The 16,709-nt window shown below is 40.8% G+C and overlaps 1 protein-coding gene across 3 annotated transcripts in view; it reads left to right on the forward strand.

The window, feature by feature from the left end:
• KLHL2 (kelch like family member 2) overlaps positions 1–16,709 on the forward strand; it is a 117,752-nt gene that overhangs the window by 59,206 nt on the left and 41,837 nt on the right. For all 3 annotated transcript variants that reach the window (XM_066280186.1, XM_066280196.1, XM_066280205.1), the window contains one exon: positions 11,142–11,304. In XM_066280186.1, coding sequence (XP_066136283.1) covers positions 11,142–11,304 — 163 coding nt within the window. The remainder of the gene's footprint in view (positions 1–11,141; positions 11,305–16,709) is intronic.

A 16,709-nucleotide genomic window follows, 5' to 3' on the forward strand; every position in this document is an offset into this window, starting at 1 on the left:
TTATATTCCTGGATTACCTGACTTGTTTTATCCTTTCCAGATCTGAGAGTCTACAATTTTATGAAATTTAGGCCCTGGCTAGTTGACTAAGTGGTAGAGAGAGAGAGAGAGAGCCTGGTGTGTGGATGTCCCAGGTTCAATTCCCGGTCAAGGCACACAGGAGAAGCTACCATCTGTTTCTTAACCCTTCCCCCTCCCTCCTTTCCCTTCTCCTTCTCTCTCTATCACATCGGCCCCAGGTGCTGAGAGTAGTTTGGTTGTGAGCATTGCCCTACATGGGCAGATCAGCTCCAGACGGGGGTTGCCGGGTGGATCCCGGTCAGGCACATGTGGGAGCCTGTCTATCTCTTCTCCTCTCACTTGGAAAAAGAAGAAAAAAACCAACAACTCAGTCTTTTGATAAGGTAGATCTGGATTTGGCAGTGATAAAGTTGATATTAAGCAAAATAAAAAAAAAATGTAAAGCCAGTTAAAGCTGCTTTTTTTAGATGGAATATGTGTATGTGTATAGTATGAACTGATCACTGATTTTATTCACTTAAGAATATCTTAGAAATTATCCCATTCAGGCGCTTATCAACAAAACAACACAGAATAAGTGCTGGCGAGGATGTGGAGAAAAGGGAACCCTCCTGCACTGCTGGTGGGAATGCAGACTGGTGCAGCCACTGTGGAAAACAGTATGGAGATTCCTCAAAAAACTGAAAATCAAACTGCCTTTTGACCCAGCTATCCCACTTTTAGGAATAAACCCCAAGGACACTGTAGAACGGCTCGAAAAGGAGAAATGCACTCGCATGTTTGTGGCAGCATTGTTCACAATAGCGAAGATCTGGAAACAGCCCAAGTGTCCGTCAGAGGACGAGTGGATTAAAAAGCTTTGGTACATATATACTATGGAATACTACTCAGCCATAAGAAATGATGACATCAGATCATTTACAATAACATGGATGGACCTTGACAACATTATACGGAGTGAAATAAGTAAATCATAAAAAAAACTAATATGAATCCATACATAGAAGGGACATAAAAATGAGACTCAGAGACATGAACGAGAATGTGATGGCAACGGGCGGGGGGTTGGGGAAGGGGGGATGGGGTGAAGAAGGAGAGAGGGGTTAGGGGAGGGGAGGGGCACAAAGAAAACCAGATAGAAGGTAACAGAAGACAATTTAACTTTGCGGGAGGGGCATACAGCACAATCAAATGTCAAAATAATCTAGAGATATTTTCTCTCAACATATGTACCCTGATTTATCAATGTCACTGCATTAAATTTAATAAAAAAATAAATAAATAAAAGCCAAAAATATATATATATATAATTCACATAACAATAAAATTCATCCTTTAAAAAAAAAAAGAAATTATCCCATTCATATAGTTTTCTTAGTCTTTTTAATGACTGCAGAGTAGTCAGTCCACTGAATAGATATTATAAGCAGTATCTTTATGCTAGACATTTAAGCTTTTTTCTGACTTCTATTACCTACAATAACGCGATAATGATTGTCTTGTACATGTGAGATTTTGTGCATATATTAGTGTATCTATAACTCAGGTTGCTGGGTCAGAGGGTATGGGTATTTGTAATTTTGATTGAAATAGACAGATTGCTCTTCATGGAGGTTGAACCAATATGGGATGGGAAAAGTAGGTTTACAATTTGTATGGAAAATAAAACAAAAAAAATAAAAATTCAAGGATAAACTCTTTTATATCAGCACTGTAAACCTACTTTTGCCTACTCCTGTGTACACTCCCACCAACAATGCATGAATGAACCTGTTTCTGCTCAGCCACTGTTGTAGACTGCAAGTGGCAAAAAGCTTTCGTAAATTTGAGGCTTAGCAAAAGGCTAAGTTCTCTCCCCTCCACCTCCATATTGGCTATGATGCTTAGTATTTGCACCCACTTCATTTGCTTGCTTAAGTTGCTGGAAGCAATTTACATGCCCTTCCTCTCACTCTTTGTTTGTTCAGAGGTTGGTTGATTTGGCTATGCATGGTAGGGGGATTCCTGTTTATTTCTTGGGAGAGTTCCTGTTTTTTGCCTCAGATGTGTAACTTCATATCAAGGATTTGCATATGGCTATATAATAAAGCAAACTGGGGCTATGAGGCACTCGGATATTGCCAGCAGCATTGAAGAAGCCTCCTGATCATATCCTTTTTTCTTAATGAGTCTGTTTTCTTAATTCCGCACCATTCTCATTCAAGACTCAGCATTATGAACCATGCTGGTCGCAGCAAGTGGCGCCCAAACAGGGACTTGAGGGCCGGGGAACACAGGACAGTGTGGCTGTCTTTGGTTCTCTCCGGCTGCTTAGTCTGCTGCTCAGCTGAAGTTTGGGTAGGGGAGAAATCTCAGCATAGTCAACCTGAGCCACCAGTTACAGCAACTATAGAATTTGAGAATGGATAGGAGACTCAGGTGTTAGGAAAGTTACAGCTTTTCCTGTTATGGTCTGATTTTCTTTAATGTTTTAACTACAATCTTCTGAACTATCATTTTGTTTCTTTCTTATTCTTTGCCTGGAAAGAGGGCAAAGGGGGCACCTGTTTGGATGATTGCCAAACAGAAATCTCATACGGCCGTCTTGAGATTTTTCGAGAGAGATTTTTGTTTAGTATTTATCCTTTTTAAAATAGCCATATGTAAGATCAAGCAGGCCACGTTCTAATCTCTAAAATCCCGGGTCTCACTCTTGATTTGTATGACTGTATGTGAAGTCTTTGTTTAATGTCTAAATGTGTATTTTTGAGTCCTGAATTGATTTCTTGCATGCAAAGATGGGAAATGCTGGCTTTAATATTGAAAAAATAAAGTGATTTTAGAACTTTTAAGGAGCGCTCATTTAAATTTAAATAGAATAGAATGTAGATCCTTAAGACTTACTAATTTGGTGAGTGCATTATGAGGTGTGTTCAGAGTTAGGAGCCAAATAGCAATTCAAGTATTAGGATTAATCAAAGTTATATGTTATACTTGTGTTTTTGTGCAAAAATGGTCTTGTTTATGTGTAAGGCTCAGGTAGGTAAAACAAAGGAATTGAGCAAAATTAAGGAGGGCCCTAATAAGTCATTTCAAGGATTTGTCTCAAGCTGCTTCAGGCAGTTAGAAGAATAGTATAAGAATGCTAATTCTGCTTCTCAGGCCAAACCTTGCAAAAAGGACCCCGAGAAAATCGAGGATTCAGCTCCACTGATTTTGCCAATTGGATTCAAAAATTATGTCAGGAACACCCTGAAATGGAACTAACAATACATGGGCATAAATTTAAAGGACTATTAGATACTGGCACTGATGTATCTGTTATTGCTAAGCTACATTGGCCTCCTTCCTGGCCCACTTATGCAGCAGTCACAGAATTACAAGGTATAGGGCAGAGTAAATCCCCTCAACAAAGCTCTAGTTTTCTACAGTAGGAAGATAAAGAAGGTCATTCTGGACTTTTTCAACCTTATGTGCTCCCTGGATTGCCAGTTAATTTGTGGAGTAGAGGTGTTTTGAAAAATATGGGAGTGTTGCTTGTCAGTCCTAATATGATAGTTTAGTCAGTACTCAGATGCTTGATCAGGGATTTGCCCACTAAGGGATTAGGGAAAGAACAGCGGGAAATTCTCACCTCCATAGAAGTGGCACCCAATACCAGAAGGTGTGGATTAGGATATCAAAATTTAGCTTAGGGGCTTTGGTAGCTCCTGCTACCCCAATAATGCATTGTGCAGACCCAATTACTTGGAAATCAGATAATCATGTATGGGTAGACCAATGGCCCCTTTCTCAAGAGAAACTTTAAGGCAGCTGCTCGATTGGTACAAGAGTTGTTACAGCTTAGGCACATTGAACCTTCTAATACGCCTATGGAATACGCCTATATTTGTTAGTAAAAAGAAATTAGGAAACTGGAGGCTATTACAAGATTTGAGAGCAATAAATAAGACTGAAAATTATGAGTCCTCTCCTGCTAGGGACTCCCTTCTCCTACTGCCATTTCATGGAATTTTCACCTTGTAATTATTGACTTGAAGGATTGCTTTTTTACTATTCCTTTAAGCCCTCATGATTGCAAGTGGTTTTTTAAAATTAATTTTAATGGGGTGACATTAATGAATCAGGGTACATATGTTCAAACATCTCCAGGTTATCTTGTCATTCAATTATGTTGCATACCCATCACCCAAAGTAAAATTGTCCTCTGTCACCTTCTATCTGGTTTTCTTTGTTCCCTTCCCCTCCCCTCTCTTCTTCCCTCCCCCCCCCCCCCGTAACCACCACACTCTTGTCCATGTCTCTTAGTCTCATTTTTATGTCCCACCTAAGTATGGAGTCATGCAGTTCTTAATTTTTTTCTGATTCACTTATTTCACTCTGTATAATGTTATCAAGATCCATCCATTTTGTTGTAAATGATCCGATGTCATCATTTCTTATGGCTGAGTAGTATTCCATAGTATATATGTACCACATCTTCTTTATCCAGCCATCTATTGAAGGGCTTTTTGGTTGTTTCCCTGTCTTGGCCACTGTGAACAGTGCAATGAACATGGGGCTGCATGTGTCTTTACATACCAGTGTTTTTGAATTATGTGGGATTGCTGGGTCATATGGTAGTTCTATTTTCAATTTTTGAGGAGCCACCATACTTTCTTCCATAGTGGTTGTACTACTTTGATTGCAAGTGTTTTGTATTCAGTGTTCCTTCACTTAATTTCCAGGCTCCAGTGGAGTGATACCAGTGGAGAGTTTTGCCTCAGGTATGGCTAGCAGTCCTATCTTGTGCCAAAAATATGTTGCTCAACTTAAGGCATACATAATTCATTATATGGATGATATTCTTTTTTGTGTGTGTGTGTATTTTTCTGAATTTGGAAACGGGGAGGCAGTCAGACAGACTCCCCGCATGCGCCCGACCGGGATCCACCCGGCATGCCCACCAGGGGGCGATGCTCTGCCCATCTGGGGCATCGCTCTGCCGCAATCAGAGCCATTCTAGCGCCTGAGGCAGAGGCCACAGAGCCATCCTCAGTGCCCAGGCAAACTTTGCTCCAATGGAGCCTTGGCTGCGGGAGGGGAAGAGAGAGACAGAGAGGAAGAAGAGGGGGAGAGGTGGAGAAGCAGATGGGTGCTTCTCCTGTGTGCCCTGGCCAGGAATCGAACCTGGGACTCCCACATGCCAGGCCGACCGACGCTCTACCACTGAGCCAACCAGCCAGGGCATGGATGATATTCTTATTGCTCATCCAGATAAAGAAGAATCAGGACTTTATATAGCTCCTGAAAAGGTACAGCAATCTTTACCTTTCTTTTATTTAGGACAGATTATTGAGGGACAGCAGATTCGCCCACAAAAATTAGAAATCAGGACAGATTATTTGCAAACTTTAAACAATTTCCAGAAATTATTAGGAGATATTAATTGGCTTAGACCTTCCTGGAAATTAACTACCGGGAACTGAAGCCACTTTTTGATATTCTTAGAGGCTTGGCTGAACCAGCTTCTCGTTGGCTACTTATAGCTGCGGGACAGCAAGCTTTAAGGCTTGTAGAAAAAGCGTTGCAACAAGCACAACTAAAACACATAAATCCTGAAGAATCAATTGCCTTACTAATTTGTCCCTCGAGTTATACTCCACCGGGATCCTACTGAATGCATTCATTTAGCTGTTACTCCTAAGAGTAACCCAGCTGATAATATAGTTCAATTTTCATTACTTCATTTGTCTTTCCTAAAACAATTGTTAATGAGCCCATTTCTGAAGCACCTATACAGTCTTTACTGATGTGTCCAGCTCAGGAATAGCAGGCTTAATAATTGATGGACAAGGTTATACTGAGACAGTTGCCTTAAAATCAGCTCAAAGAGTAGAATTACATGCCATTATCATGGTTTTTCAGCATTTGCCATGTTCCTCCTTTAATCTGTATACAGACAGCAAATAATTTACTTATGGTGTTTCCACTATAGAGACTGCTGTCTTAGGGACAACTGCTGATGAGGAACTATTTCAGCAGTTCCTCCTTCTTCAAAGACTTGTATGTCAACATAGAGCTCCATGTTTTATAGGACATACTCGAGCTTACTCCATGCTCCCTGGAGCTTTAGCACAAGGGAATGCCCTTGTTGATCAAGCTACCCAAAAGAAAATTTTTGGAGCAACCATGACAGATCAAGCAATCCAGTCTCATACTATTCATCACCAGAACGTTGCAACCCTGCGTAAACAGTTTCAACTTTCTTGGGAAGCAGCACGGCAGATTGTTAAATCCTGTCCAAGGTGTCCTATACTACAATCTGTCCCTTCGTTTGGAGTTAACCCTTGAGGACTTCTATCAGGACAACTTTGGCAAATGGATGTTACTCATATACCTTCATTTTGCAAACAGTCCTTTGTCCATGTTACAGTGGATACTTATTCTGGATTTATAGTAGCCTCTGTCAGAACAGGAGAGGCTGCTAAGCATGTTATAGCTCATTGTCTATATGCAGTTTCTATTATTGGACTTCCTAAACTGATTAAAACTGACAATACTTCTACATATGTAGGAAAAGCATTTACTATATTTTGTCAAACCTTTCAAATTAACAGTTATTTCTTATAATCTTTAAAGTCAAGGTATTATTAAAGTGTACCCAGCAAATATTTAAGGTCAATTAAAAAAATATAAAAGGGGGAGTCATATCCTGGAACTCCTGCAAATCTACCTTATCATGCTCTTTTTACTTTAAAAAATTTCTTTTGAATGCTGATGTACAAGAGACACCAAACCTCTTTCTCCTGCAAACGTCTACCCTCTTTTATTTGATATAGCTAAAACACTGTTTTGTCTTTTTCTAAATAGTTCCAGATACATGGAAAAAGTTTATATAGGTGGATGAGAACCCTCAAACCCTTCAGCGAGATCTTCTGAGCATGGCTCTTAAGGTCTATAATGACCAAGAGGCAGACAAAGCCCAAAAGAGATCAGGTGAAATACCAGCTCTTGGTATATGCCCTTAAAGGCTCCAGTGCCCCGAAGGTGCCTCCTAGGACTCCATCTGGGGCCTGCTTCAATAGTGGAAAGGAAGGTCATTGAGCTAAAGCCTGCCAGGCTTACATGCCTTTGCTGTGGGGAAAAAGGGACACTGGGAGTTAAACTGCCCCCTCAGTCCTCTAAGGGAGGGTTCAGTCTCTTCCAGTCCTGCTCCAGCCACCTGTGACCTAACCTTGCTCAGCCTGCTGGGACTTGCTACTGAAGGCTGAAGGTGCCCAGTGCTGTCGGCCCCATCTCACATTACTGTGGACGAGCCTAGGGTATTTCTTCCAAGTAACAGCTAACTGATCTCATTTCTTATGGACCCAAGGACCACTTACTATGTCTTGCCTGAATATTCAGGTTTTTATTCATCCCTTGAACACCTCTGTTGTGGGTGTTGTTAGTCCAATTTTCTGCTGCTTTGTTTATCTCCTTTACTCCTCTTGCCTCAATGCCCCATTCATATTTTAGGCTAGGACCTACTCCTAATTTAGAGCTCTTTTTCTCCTTTTTTTTTGCCAACTTCTGTTACAAATTTACCTCTGCCACCCAGCTTAGTTTATCCCAAGGTTCTCCTCACCACCCCACTGCTGTAAAGCTCCAAGGAAAGGCCCCCTGGGTTCATCTCTCCAGTTTTGAAGAAAACAGAAGCTCCATCTCCATACATCTGTAGATGGCTTTTCCAGTCTACCTGAATCATTACTAGCTAGAAGCAGCGGTTATTGGGACTTGGATGCAAGCTGCAAAGTACAGAAATGTGACAACAATTCCAGAGCCATGCGGACTTTTTCTGGACTCCTGCTCCTTGTGACAGCTGTTAATGGACTGAACTGGGGTTGGGTTGCATTTGCAGGGAATGCAGAATGATGATGTGTCAGCATGGACTTGGTAAACATGTTAAGGACATTCAAAACAGCAAAGACTCTTTTATAGATCCTGTTATATTGGCTAAGAATTTCCTTAAAAGCTTTAATCCCTTGTAATGTATTAGAATACATGTTTGGGTATCTGTTAGCTTTGGCTATACTAATTTTGTGTTTATTCTGTATTTTTTCAGTCTGTCTTCAAATTAGAATCTGGGAAACTAGGAAATCAGATGAGTGCAAATCTCAGCACACAAATTAAAAATAAAAAAGAAAAGGGAGATATGTTGTAGACTGCAAGTGGCCAAAAGCCTTTGTAAATTTGAGGCTTAGCAAAAGGCCAAGTTCTCCCCCTCCCCCTCCATACTGGCTATGATGCTGAGTATTTGCACCCACTTCACTTGCTTGCTTAAGTTACTGGAAGCAATTTACATGCTGCCCTTCCTCTCACTCTGTTTGTTCAGAGGTTGGTTGATTTCACTTATGCATGGTAGGGGGATTCCTGTCTATGCCTTGGGAGAATTCCTGTTTTTTGCCTCAGATGTGTAACTTCATATCAAGGACTTCCTTGATTTGCATATGGCTATATAATAAAGCAAACTGGGGCTAAGGGGCACTTGGATATTGCCGGTAGCATTGAAGAGGCCTCCTGATCCCATCCTTTTTTCTTAATGAGTCTGTTTTCTTAATTCCGCACCGTTCTCACTCAAGACCTAGAATTACGAACCTCGCTGGTCTGCAGCAGCCACGTGTTTCCCTCTGTCTGTCTTTATGGATTACCAAACAATTTGAGTCCTACACTACTGCACGGTGTTGTCTCTGGGAAAATGCTGATTAGGTGGGCAGTCATCACTGTTTGTGCAGAGATTGAATCTTACGCTGAAGACCACTTTCTGAACAATCTTCATTTGCTGAATTAAATGGCTGCATCGTGGAATGTACTTTATGTTGCTTCAGAGCACAATTATACCAGTGTAGAATATCCTCCAATTTGCAACTAAAGTCTTCCATGGAAATTCATTCTCATAACATAATGAAACACACTATACATATTATACTAAATGTATAATGAAACACATTATACATATTATACAATATGTTTGGTTGTGAACAGCGTTATTTGCACTTTATTTTTATTAATTTCAGAAGGAAAAGGCATTATCTCTAGGTACTGTTTCTATGTTAAAGAAATGAAATTAGTTCCTGACATTGGACTGAAACACAAATTATCCTCTTTGTGCTTACTTCATGACCATATGATTGTAATATTGACATGTGCACAGCCTGTGGCTCTGAGAGTGAAAGTGTCTGTGATTTCTTTAAAGAAATAGAGTCGTTGTGTTACAGAAAAACACGATGCACTTTCTCATCCTCATGTAGGACTTCTTACATAGATTTAACAAATTGTAAAAGATTCAAAACTACTACTTCTTGACTCTCTTTGGGCTACAGATTGACCTATATGAAAGTTAATTACTAAAGGAACTCAGGTTTTCTGGGTGGGTTTTTTTTTTGTATTTTTCTGAAGTTGGAAACAGGGAGGCAGTCAGACAGACTCCCGCATGCGCCGGACTGGGATCCACCCAGCATGCCCACCAGGGGGCAATGCTCTGCCCATCTGCCCATCTGGGGCGTTGCTCGGTTGCGACCAGAGCCATTCTAGCGCCTGAGGCAGAGGCCATAGAGCCATCCTCAGCGCCCAGGCCAACCTTGCTCCAGTGGAGCCCAGGCTGTGGGAGGGGAAGAGAGAGACAGAGAGAAGGAGAGGGGGAGGGGTGGAGAAGCAGATGGGCGCCTCTCCTGTGTGCCCTGGCCGGGAATCGAACCCGGGACTCCTGCACGCCAGGCCAACGCTCTACCACTGAGCCTACTGGCCAGGGCCTGTTTTTTTTTTTTAATACTAACATGCTCTTTTCTAAAATTGACCATTGTTCTAATAGTTGAGACTTCTTTTTTTTGTTTTGTTTTGGCTTTTATAAAAGAATAGCAGATATTTGAGAACTTCTTTTTATAAAGTGTTTCTCCTAAATTTGATTTTCGACTTTGGCCCTTAACATAGCCATGTACGCCTGACCAGGTGGTGGCACAGTGGATAGAGCGTTAGCCTGGGACACAGAGGACCCAGGTTTGAAACTCTGATGTCGCCAGCCTGAGTGCAGGCTCATCTGGCGTGAGTGCGGGCTCACCAGCTTGAGTGCAGGGTCACTGGCTTGAGCATGGGATCATAGACATGACCCCATGGTTGCTGGCTTGAGCCCAAAGGTTGCTGGCTTGAACCCAAGGTCTCTGGCTTGAGCAAGGGGTCACTGACTTGACTATAGCCTGCTGGTCAAGGCACATATGAGAAAGCAATCAATGAACAACTAAGGTGCTGCATCGAAGAATTGGTGCTTCTCATGTCTCTCCCTTTTTTTTGTCTCTGTCCCTATCTGTCTCTCTCTCTGTCTTTCATGCTTTAAAAAAAACCCCAAAACAAAAAGAACACATAGCACTGTACTAATTAATTCACTTACAAGGAAAAATGTTTTTATTATTGACCTATTTGGGAAGCAGTTGTAGTGTTGGATGTAGTATTTATAGTGAAGATACTGGCTAAATCCCATAGAATAACCTGTAATTAAAGGAAATGTCTTAGAGTTATTCAAATAAGAACACAAATTTAAAAAGTTATTAGGCAATTATTTTTATGTTTTCCTTTTTAGCACTTGTATTACATTCTAGAGACACTTCTCTGCTTATAGCTAATGACTGTTGAATTTATAACTGTTCTATCCCCAAAGGAAAGCAGTTTGTTGTGTTGTTCAAACAGTGGAAGAATAAAACGAGACTTTGTTACAGTATGTATCACTCTGGACTCACCGCTGCTCCACAAGACACTGCAGCTTATGACTGCTCAGACTGAGGGAGCCAATCATTTTCACTCAACTATAGCACCCCCTAGCATCCTAACAACTTACAATTTTAAAATTCAAAGGAACATTTTCTTTATGCTTATCAAAAGAACCATTAAATCTAATATCTAATTTCTCTTATACTCTTATGACTAAGAAGTGACCTTTGAAAGGTTCCATAGAAATTATGGGGAATGTGAAAAGACATCACTCTCTTTTGCAAATAAGTGTTGCATTACTTTTCTATGTGAGGGTCCAGAGGCCGATCGTGGGCTTGGCTGGACCTCTTGTGCCCTGCGTAGAAGCAACAATGACAGTGTTTTTCCAGTGTTGCCTGACCATGCTTGCTTGTGTGTTGCAGGTGCTTCTCCCAGCCGCTGGTCTATTACAGTTGCAGGATGTGAAGAAGACTTGCTGTGAATTTTTGGAATCTCAGCTTCACCCTGTCAACTGCTTAGGAATCCGGGCTTTTGCTGATATGCATGCGTGTACTGACCTGCTGAACAAGGCCAACACCTATGCAGGCAAGTTAATAGACCTCTGCTGAATTAGAGACCAGGAGGGATCTGGAAATCTTGGGTTCTGAAATGAATCAATGGTGATTTCTGGGAAGTAATGTCCTGTTTCTGCATTTGGACTTTATAAATATACAGTACTTTTAAAAGGTTATAATGGTAGCACTATATAATTGAAGCTTGCTTATAAAATAATGATCGTAAAAAACAGCAACTATAAATTGGTATTGGGCCTAATAGAATAGCTAGACTTATGCAAGTATTGAATCCATGTTATTTTTATTTCAGATTTTCAAATTAATAATCATATAAGGGTCCTGGCTAGGCAACTCAGTTGATTAGCGCAACATCCCGATACTACAAGGCCACAGGTTCAATCCCCAGTCAGGGCACATGTAGGAATGAACCAAGGAATGCATAAATAAATGGAATAACAAATTGATGTTTCTCTTTCTCTCTCAAATCAGTAAGTAAAAATTTAAAAAAATAGTCATATAAGATAGTGTTTGCTTATGAAATGAAGTCATTTTATCTCTGTGATTTTTTTTTGTTTTAGCAAGAGAGAGAGGGAGTGGACAGACAGGGACAGACAGACAGGAAGGGAGAGAGATGAGAAGTATCAGTTCTTCGTTGTGGTACCTTAGTTGTTCACTGATTGCTTTCTCAGATGTGCCTTAACTAGGGGGCTACAGTAGAGCGAGTGACCCCTTGCTCAAGCCACTGACCTTGGGCTTCAAGCCAGCAACCTTTGGGCTCAGGCCAGCAACCATGGGGTCATGTCTATGATTCTACTCTCAAGCTGATAACCCCATGCTCAAGCTGCTGAGCCTCTGCTCAAGCCAGTAACCTCGGGGTTTCGACCCTGGGTCCTCTGTGTTCCAGTTGGATGCTCTCTATCTACTGCACCACGACGTGGTCAGGCATCTCTGTTACTTTTTATACCCTTCTCTTGAATTCATGAAAACAATCTTGAAATCTAGATGCTTTGGGGTGGAGTAGAAAAGATGATCTAATATAGGCAGCCTTCTCCTTAGGCAGTGATTTCCAGGATCTTGTCCTGGCATCCTCTCCATGTATGTTGTTGTTGTCAAGGAAACCATAACTTGGTTGCTCTGTAGGACCCCATCTCTCCAGCTGTGATGGAGAGACTCTTGTTACAACTTTGGATATAGCTGAAGTACACAAAAGTAACCAAAAATTTATTTTGCTTTGAGTTTATAAACATTAAAAAAATATATTAACCCTTTGAGTAGTGAGTTTTTTCTTGAACCTTCGAGGACGTACATGAACGTTCATACTACTCAATGTGTTAAAAGTGACTATTAGGAAGTTTCTATTTTTTAAAGACCGTCTTTCTGGAAGGTAAACCATGTGGAAGTTACAGTCCACCGTAAGTCCTCTGTGGCTGTGAGACCCACTAGGGACAATGACTATAGGACCTTCCTTGTCCACTGTCCCTTAATAAACTCTGTAACCTTACTTCTTTCAGCCTCAAATAGAAGAGCACTTTGTTTAAACTTTGTCCCATTGTGTTTGCTCTGATGAGCGAGGGACAGTTTGGCACATAAACCTGGGGAAAGGTGTATGCATGTGCATGCAGACCATTGGAAGAAGTCTTCTCAGAATTTGTCGTACTTATCAAAGAAACAGTGGTATCAGGTGGTTAGTTGAAAACAAAAACTAAAAAAACACAGTGCTTTAGTAAAACAATAGGTTCAGTGAATTTGAGCTTTATAGATTTCTATAGGGTGGCCCGATTGGCCTAACTCCCCTTTATAAAATTGTTTCAGTAGGAAAATGTGATGAGTTCCAGAAAGCGTATTTATGGATGAACTTTGAGAACACAAACCCTTTAGTAAGTTAAGTATGCCTATAATGTATAATGATCCTCATGTAATCTTTTTTGAGGAGAATGAAGCATTTTAAGAAAAAACAAAGCCAAATTTGAATCCATTGATGTGTTCCTACACAACCAATTCTGTTCTTCAGCTAAACAGAAAATATTTCTTCTAAATCCCTAAGATCCATTAACTGCTAGACATAATGTGCCGGTTTTAAATAATTTATATTAGGAAAACCAAGGAAGAGTATGTATGTTTTGATAGTTATTTTCTGCACAAAGCATTCATTATTTAACGTTATATTTTTCTTGGGCTGCTAGTTGTCTCCAAAGTGCTTGATAAATGTTACAGACTCTTAAGAGATAGGGAGAGAGACTGGAGAGAGGATAAATAAAGCAGGATTAATGCAAAAGATATCCATTCATAGTTTACATGATCTACTAGAACTCATAGTGTTACACTATCAGAAACAGCTCATTTACTGTGCTTTCAGGAAATGATTAGATTTTGTTATTTCTTTTATTTAAAATCTGAGATTATTATAGTATACTACAAAATATGAACAATTTTCCACCAAAGTTAGAATGCCTCCATATCTTAGTTTGTAAAGTTCTTCTTTGTAATTATGGAAAGAATTTATTGTGGAAAAATTATTGTCACTTTCAGTAAAATTATAAGGAATATTGGTTTTTCATTTTTAATTGCACTCTTTTAAATCAAAGTCTAGTCTTAAAGGATGTACTGCTATTATACCATGCTTCTGAATCTTAAATTTGCTTGAGTTTCTTAAATTTACAAGCAATATTTTATAATTTCTTTTGTTATGAGAAATTAGAACACAAAAAATACTCATCATCCAATTTTGAGTTGTCAACTCATGGATAATCTCTCCTCTACACCCCTCTTTACATTTTCCTCCTCTGTTACTGCTTTTTCATATGTAAACTTTTAAATGAAATCGAATATACATATGGGAAAAGGGCACAAATCATAAGTCTACAGCAGGATGAGTTTTTGCATCCTTGTATCATTTTCAAGGAATTCTGTTGTACTGTTTCATCTGTATATTTCATCCTTATAATTTTAAACACGTAAAATTTCAGTGACCAACTTTATATAACGAATCTATTAATATCTGTATCTTTGGTTTATTGATAACTATTGTAGTTCAACAGACTTTCTAAAATAAATAACTCCTATAATATTAAAAGCCAGTTCTTCATAGTGAAAGTGTCTGATTATTGTTTATATCTTAAGCAAATAAGAGATGGAGAGGTGAAGAGACCATGCAGGAAAATGTCTGTGAAAAAAAATTCTCTTTTTCTGCCATAAACAAATAATGTTTTAGTCCTTTCGCCCCTTCCCCCCTCTCTCCCTCTCTTCCTCCTTTCTCTTTTCATTCCCTGCTTCCCTCCTTCCTTTCTTTTTACAATCCAGGCACATGATGTGTTTAGAAAATCTACCCAGACTCCTAAATTACTCTCAAGTTCAAATCATAGAGCATGTGACAAGATCTTGGAGAGTGAAGGGGGACGGTGGCAATACAGAAAGTTAATTTTTTTTTCTTTTCCCTGTCACAGGCGGTCAGCTAAGTAGAGCCTGTGACAGGTGTGTCTAGGCAAGAAAGAAGGGAAGGAAGAACTAAAGAGCAAGATAAGAGTTCATACATACCTACAGACAGGGAGAGAGGGGAAGAGAAGGGAGCTGAGGGACCAACACGATGGCAAAGAAAAGAGCCTGTGTCGTCGCCTCAGGCTGCTTCCTCTCTGAGCCCACCTGCAACTGTACGCGGGGCCTGGCGCACTCCTCAACCTCTGAAAACTCACGGGAGATTCTGGCTGTGCTTCATTCCATTCTCTCGCAGATTGGAAATGAGCTTTCTGCTATTCGTTATAATTAAATTGGAGAAGTGTGAGGAAAGAATAAAGGTATTCTGTGGAAATCTCTATGAATCCATGCATCGTTTTCATAATACACCATCTTTAGATAAAGTAAAAATTGGAGAGACTGAGGGAGGAGGGTAGAAAGTCTGAGCAGGGAGAATGTGGAACCCGTGCTGCCCATTCTGATGAGCTCTTGTGGCTTCAAACTCCTGCTGACAGTCCCAGCCTTTCCCACCACGTGCGGCGCAGCCAGGGCATGTGCACTGAGCAGCTGACTCCAGTGCCCCCGTGGGCTGCCAGGCCAGCCGGGGGAATGACCTGCATGGAGGCATGCTGTCCTGGACTATAGTTAACCTTTGCTATGCTCTTGAGTGATTATTTTCTTAGCTGAAAAGCTGTATGGAATGATTTTTTGCTTCATACCTGAAACTGAAATTATCACACCTTAACACCATGGACTTGTTTGGAGAAAGCTGGTGTGTGGACTCTTACTTCTGTGTTTTGGGTGACATACATCTTTTAACCATTTCCCAAATCATTAAGGTATTTGTTTTTATTTTTAGCATTTCACCAGGCTAAAAATAGCTAAAAACTGAACTTAACAGGTTAGATGCATTTACTAGTCTCAGCAAAAACTCTTTGCAAAGTTAGATTTTAATTTTGACTTGAAATATGAGTTTTCTTTAACTTGCCTCATTGACAAACAAAAGTTGCCAAGGGTTGAATTGTAAGAATTTCAGATAAATTTAAAGGAAATAATAGTTTCAGATTCTTAGTCATTCCTGTATCTCACCACTCCCCACTCTAAAATTTGATAAGCTACTCAGTGTCAGTTCTAGTTGACCTTTGGAGAAATTCGTAGCATCATTTTCCAGCTGGAGTTCTCAGAGTTCTGAGCCCTCCAAGTGAAGAGAACGTGGGGCTGGCAGACACTCAGCGTTCCTCGGACAGCTAGCTCCCTGTGAGGAAGTCCTCTTCTCCGTCCCTCCCCACATGCTTCCAGCTCACTTCCCGTGCTCTTCCTGCTCTAGCCCCGCTGTCTGTCTGTACACCCAGGCCTGTCCTGGCGCTCCACACTGCTCTGTTCTGGACTCTCCTCTGCTTGCACACTGATCGCATTTTATGTGCGGTCTTTCCCTTTGTGTTAAAATGAAACTTTGTTTTCTCCCCAAACCTGCCTGTTGGGGGCACACTTCTTTAAGGGACCATTCCCCTTGACTCACTGGACAGGTGGGTACAAGGGTGTCTCTTCCAGATTTTTGTTCTGTCACTGTCCCCATCCCTGCTTCTGTGCTGGCTGGCTGGTTCTCAGTCTGCCCCTTTCCCTCTGCAGCCCATTTTCTGTCGAGGCTTCCGACATACTTCTGTCTTTGACACTTGGATTGCCTTTCCCCGCTACATTGATTTCCCCTGCCACCAGCAGCTTCCAAATCTGAACTGTTGGCTCCCTTGAGACCCCCTTTCACCCCCTTTCAGAGTTCCTTGTAACCACCGTTTCCTCCGTAAACCCGCTTGCCACCTTAGGCCACAATTCCAGGGCATGAAGAACCTTGTTGGTATTTGGTCTGATCTTTTACATTGACTGTATTCCTGCCTTCACCTGTGCTTGTGTTTCTTCCTAAATCTGTGCTCTCTGATGCCAGTTTTTCCAGCTTATCTCTCGGCCACTCAGCCGAGGCCCAGTGCTCGG

The sequence above is a fragment of the Saccopteryx bilineata genome, chromosome 1 (genome assembly GCF_036850765.1).
Source record: "Saccopteryx bilineata isolate mSacBil1 chromosome 1, mSacBil1_pri_phased_curated, whole genome shotgun sequence".
Classification (NCBI taxonomy): Eukaryota; Metazoa; Chordata; class Mammalia; order Chiroptera; family Emballonuridae; genus Saccopteryx; species Saccopteryx bilineata.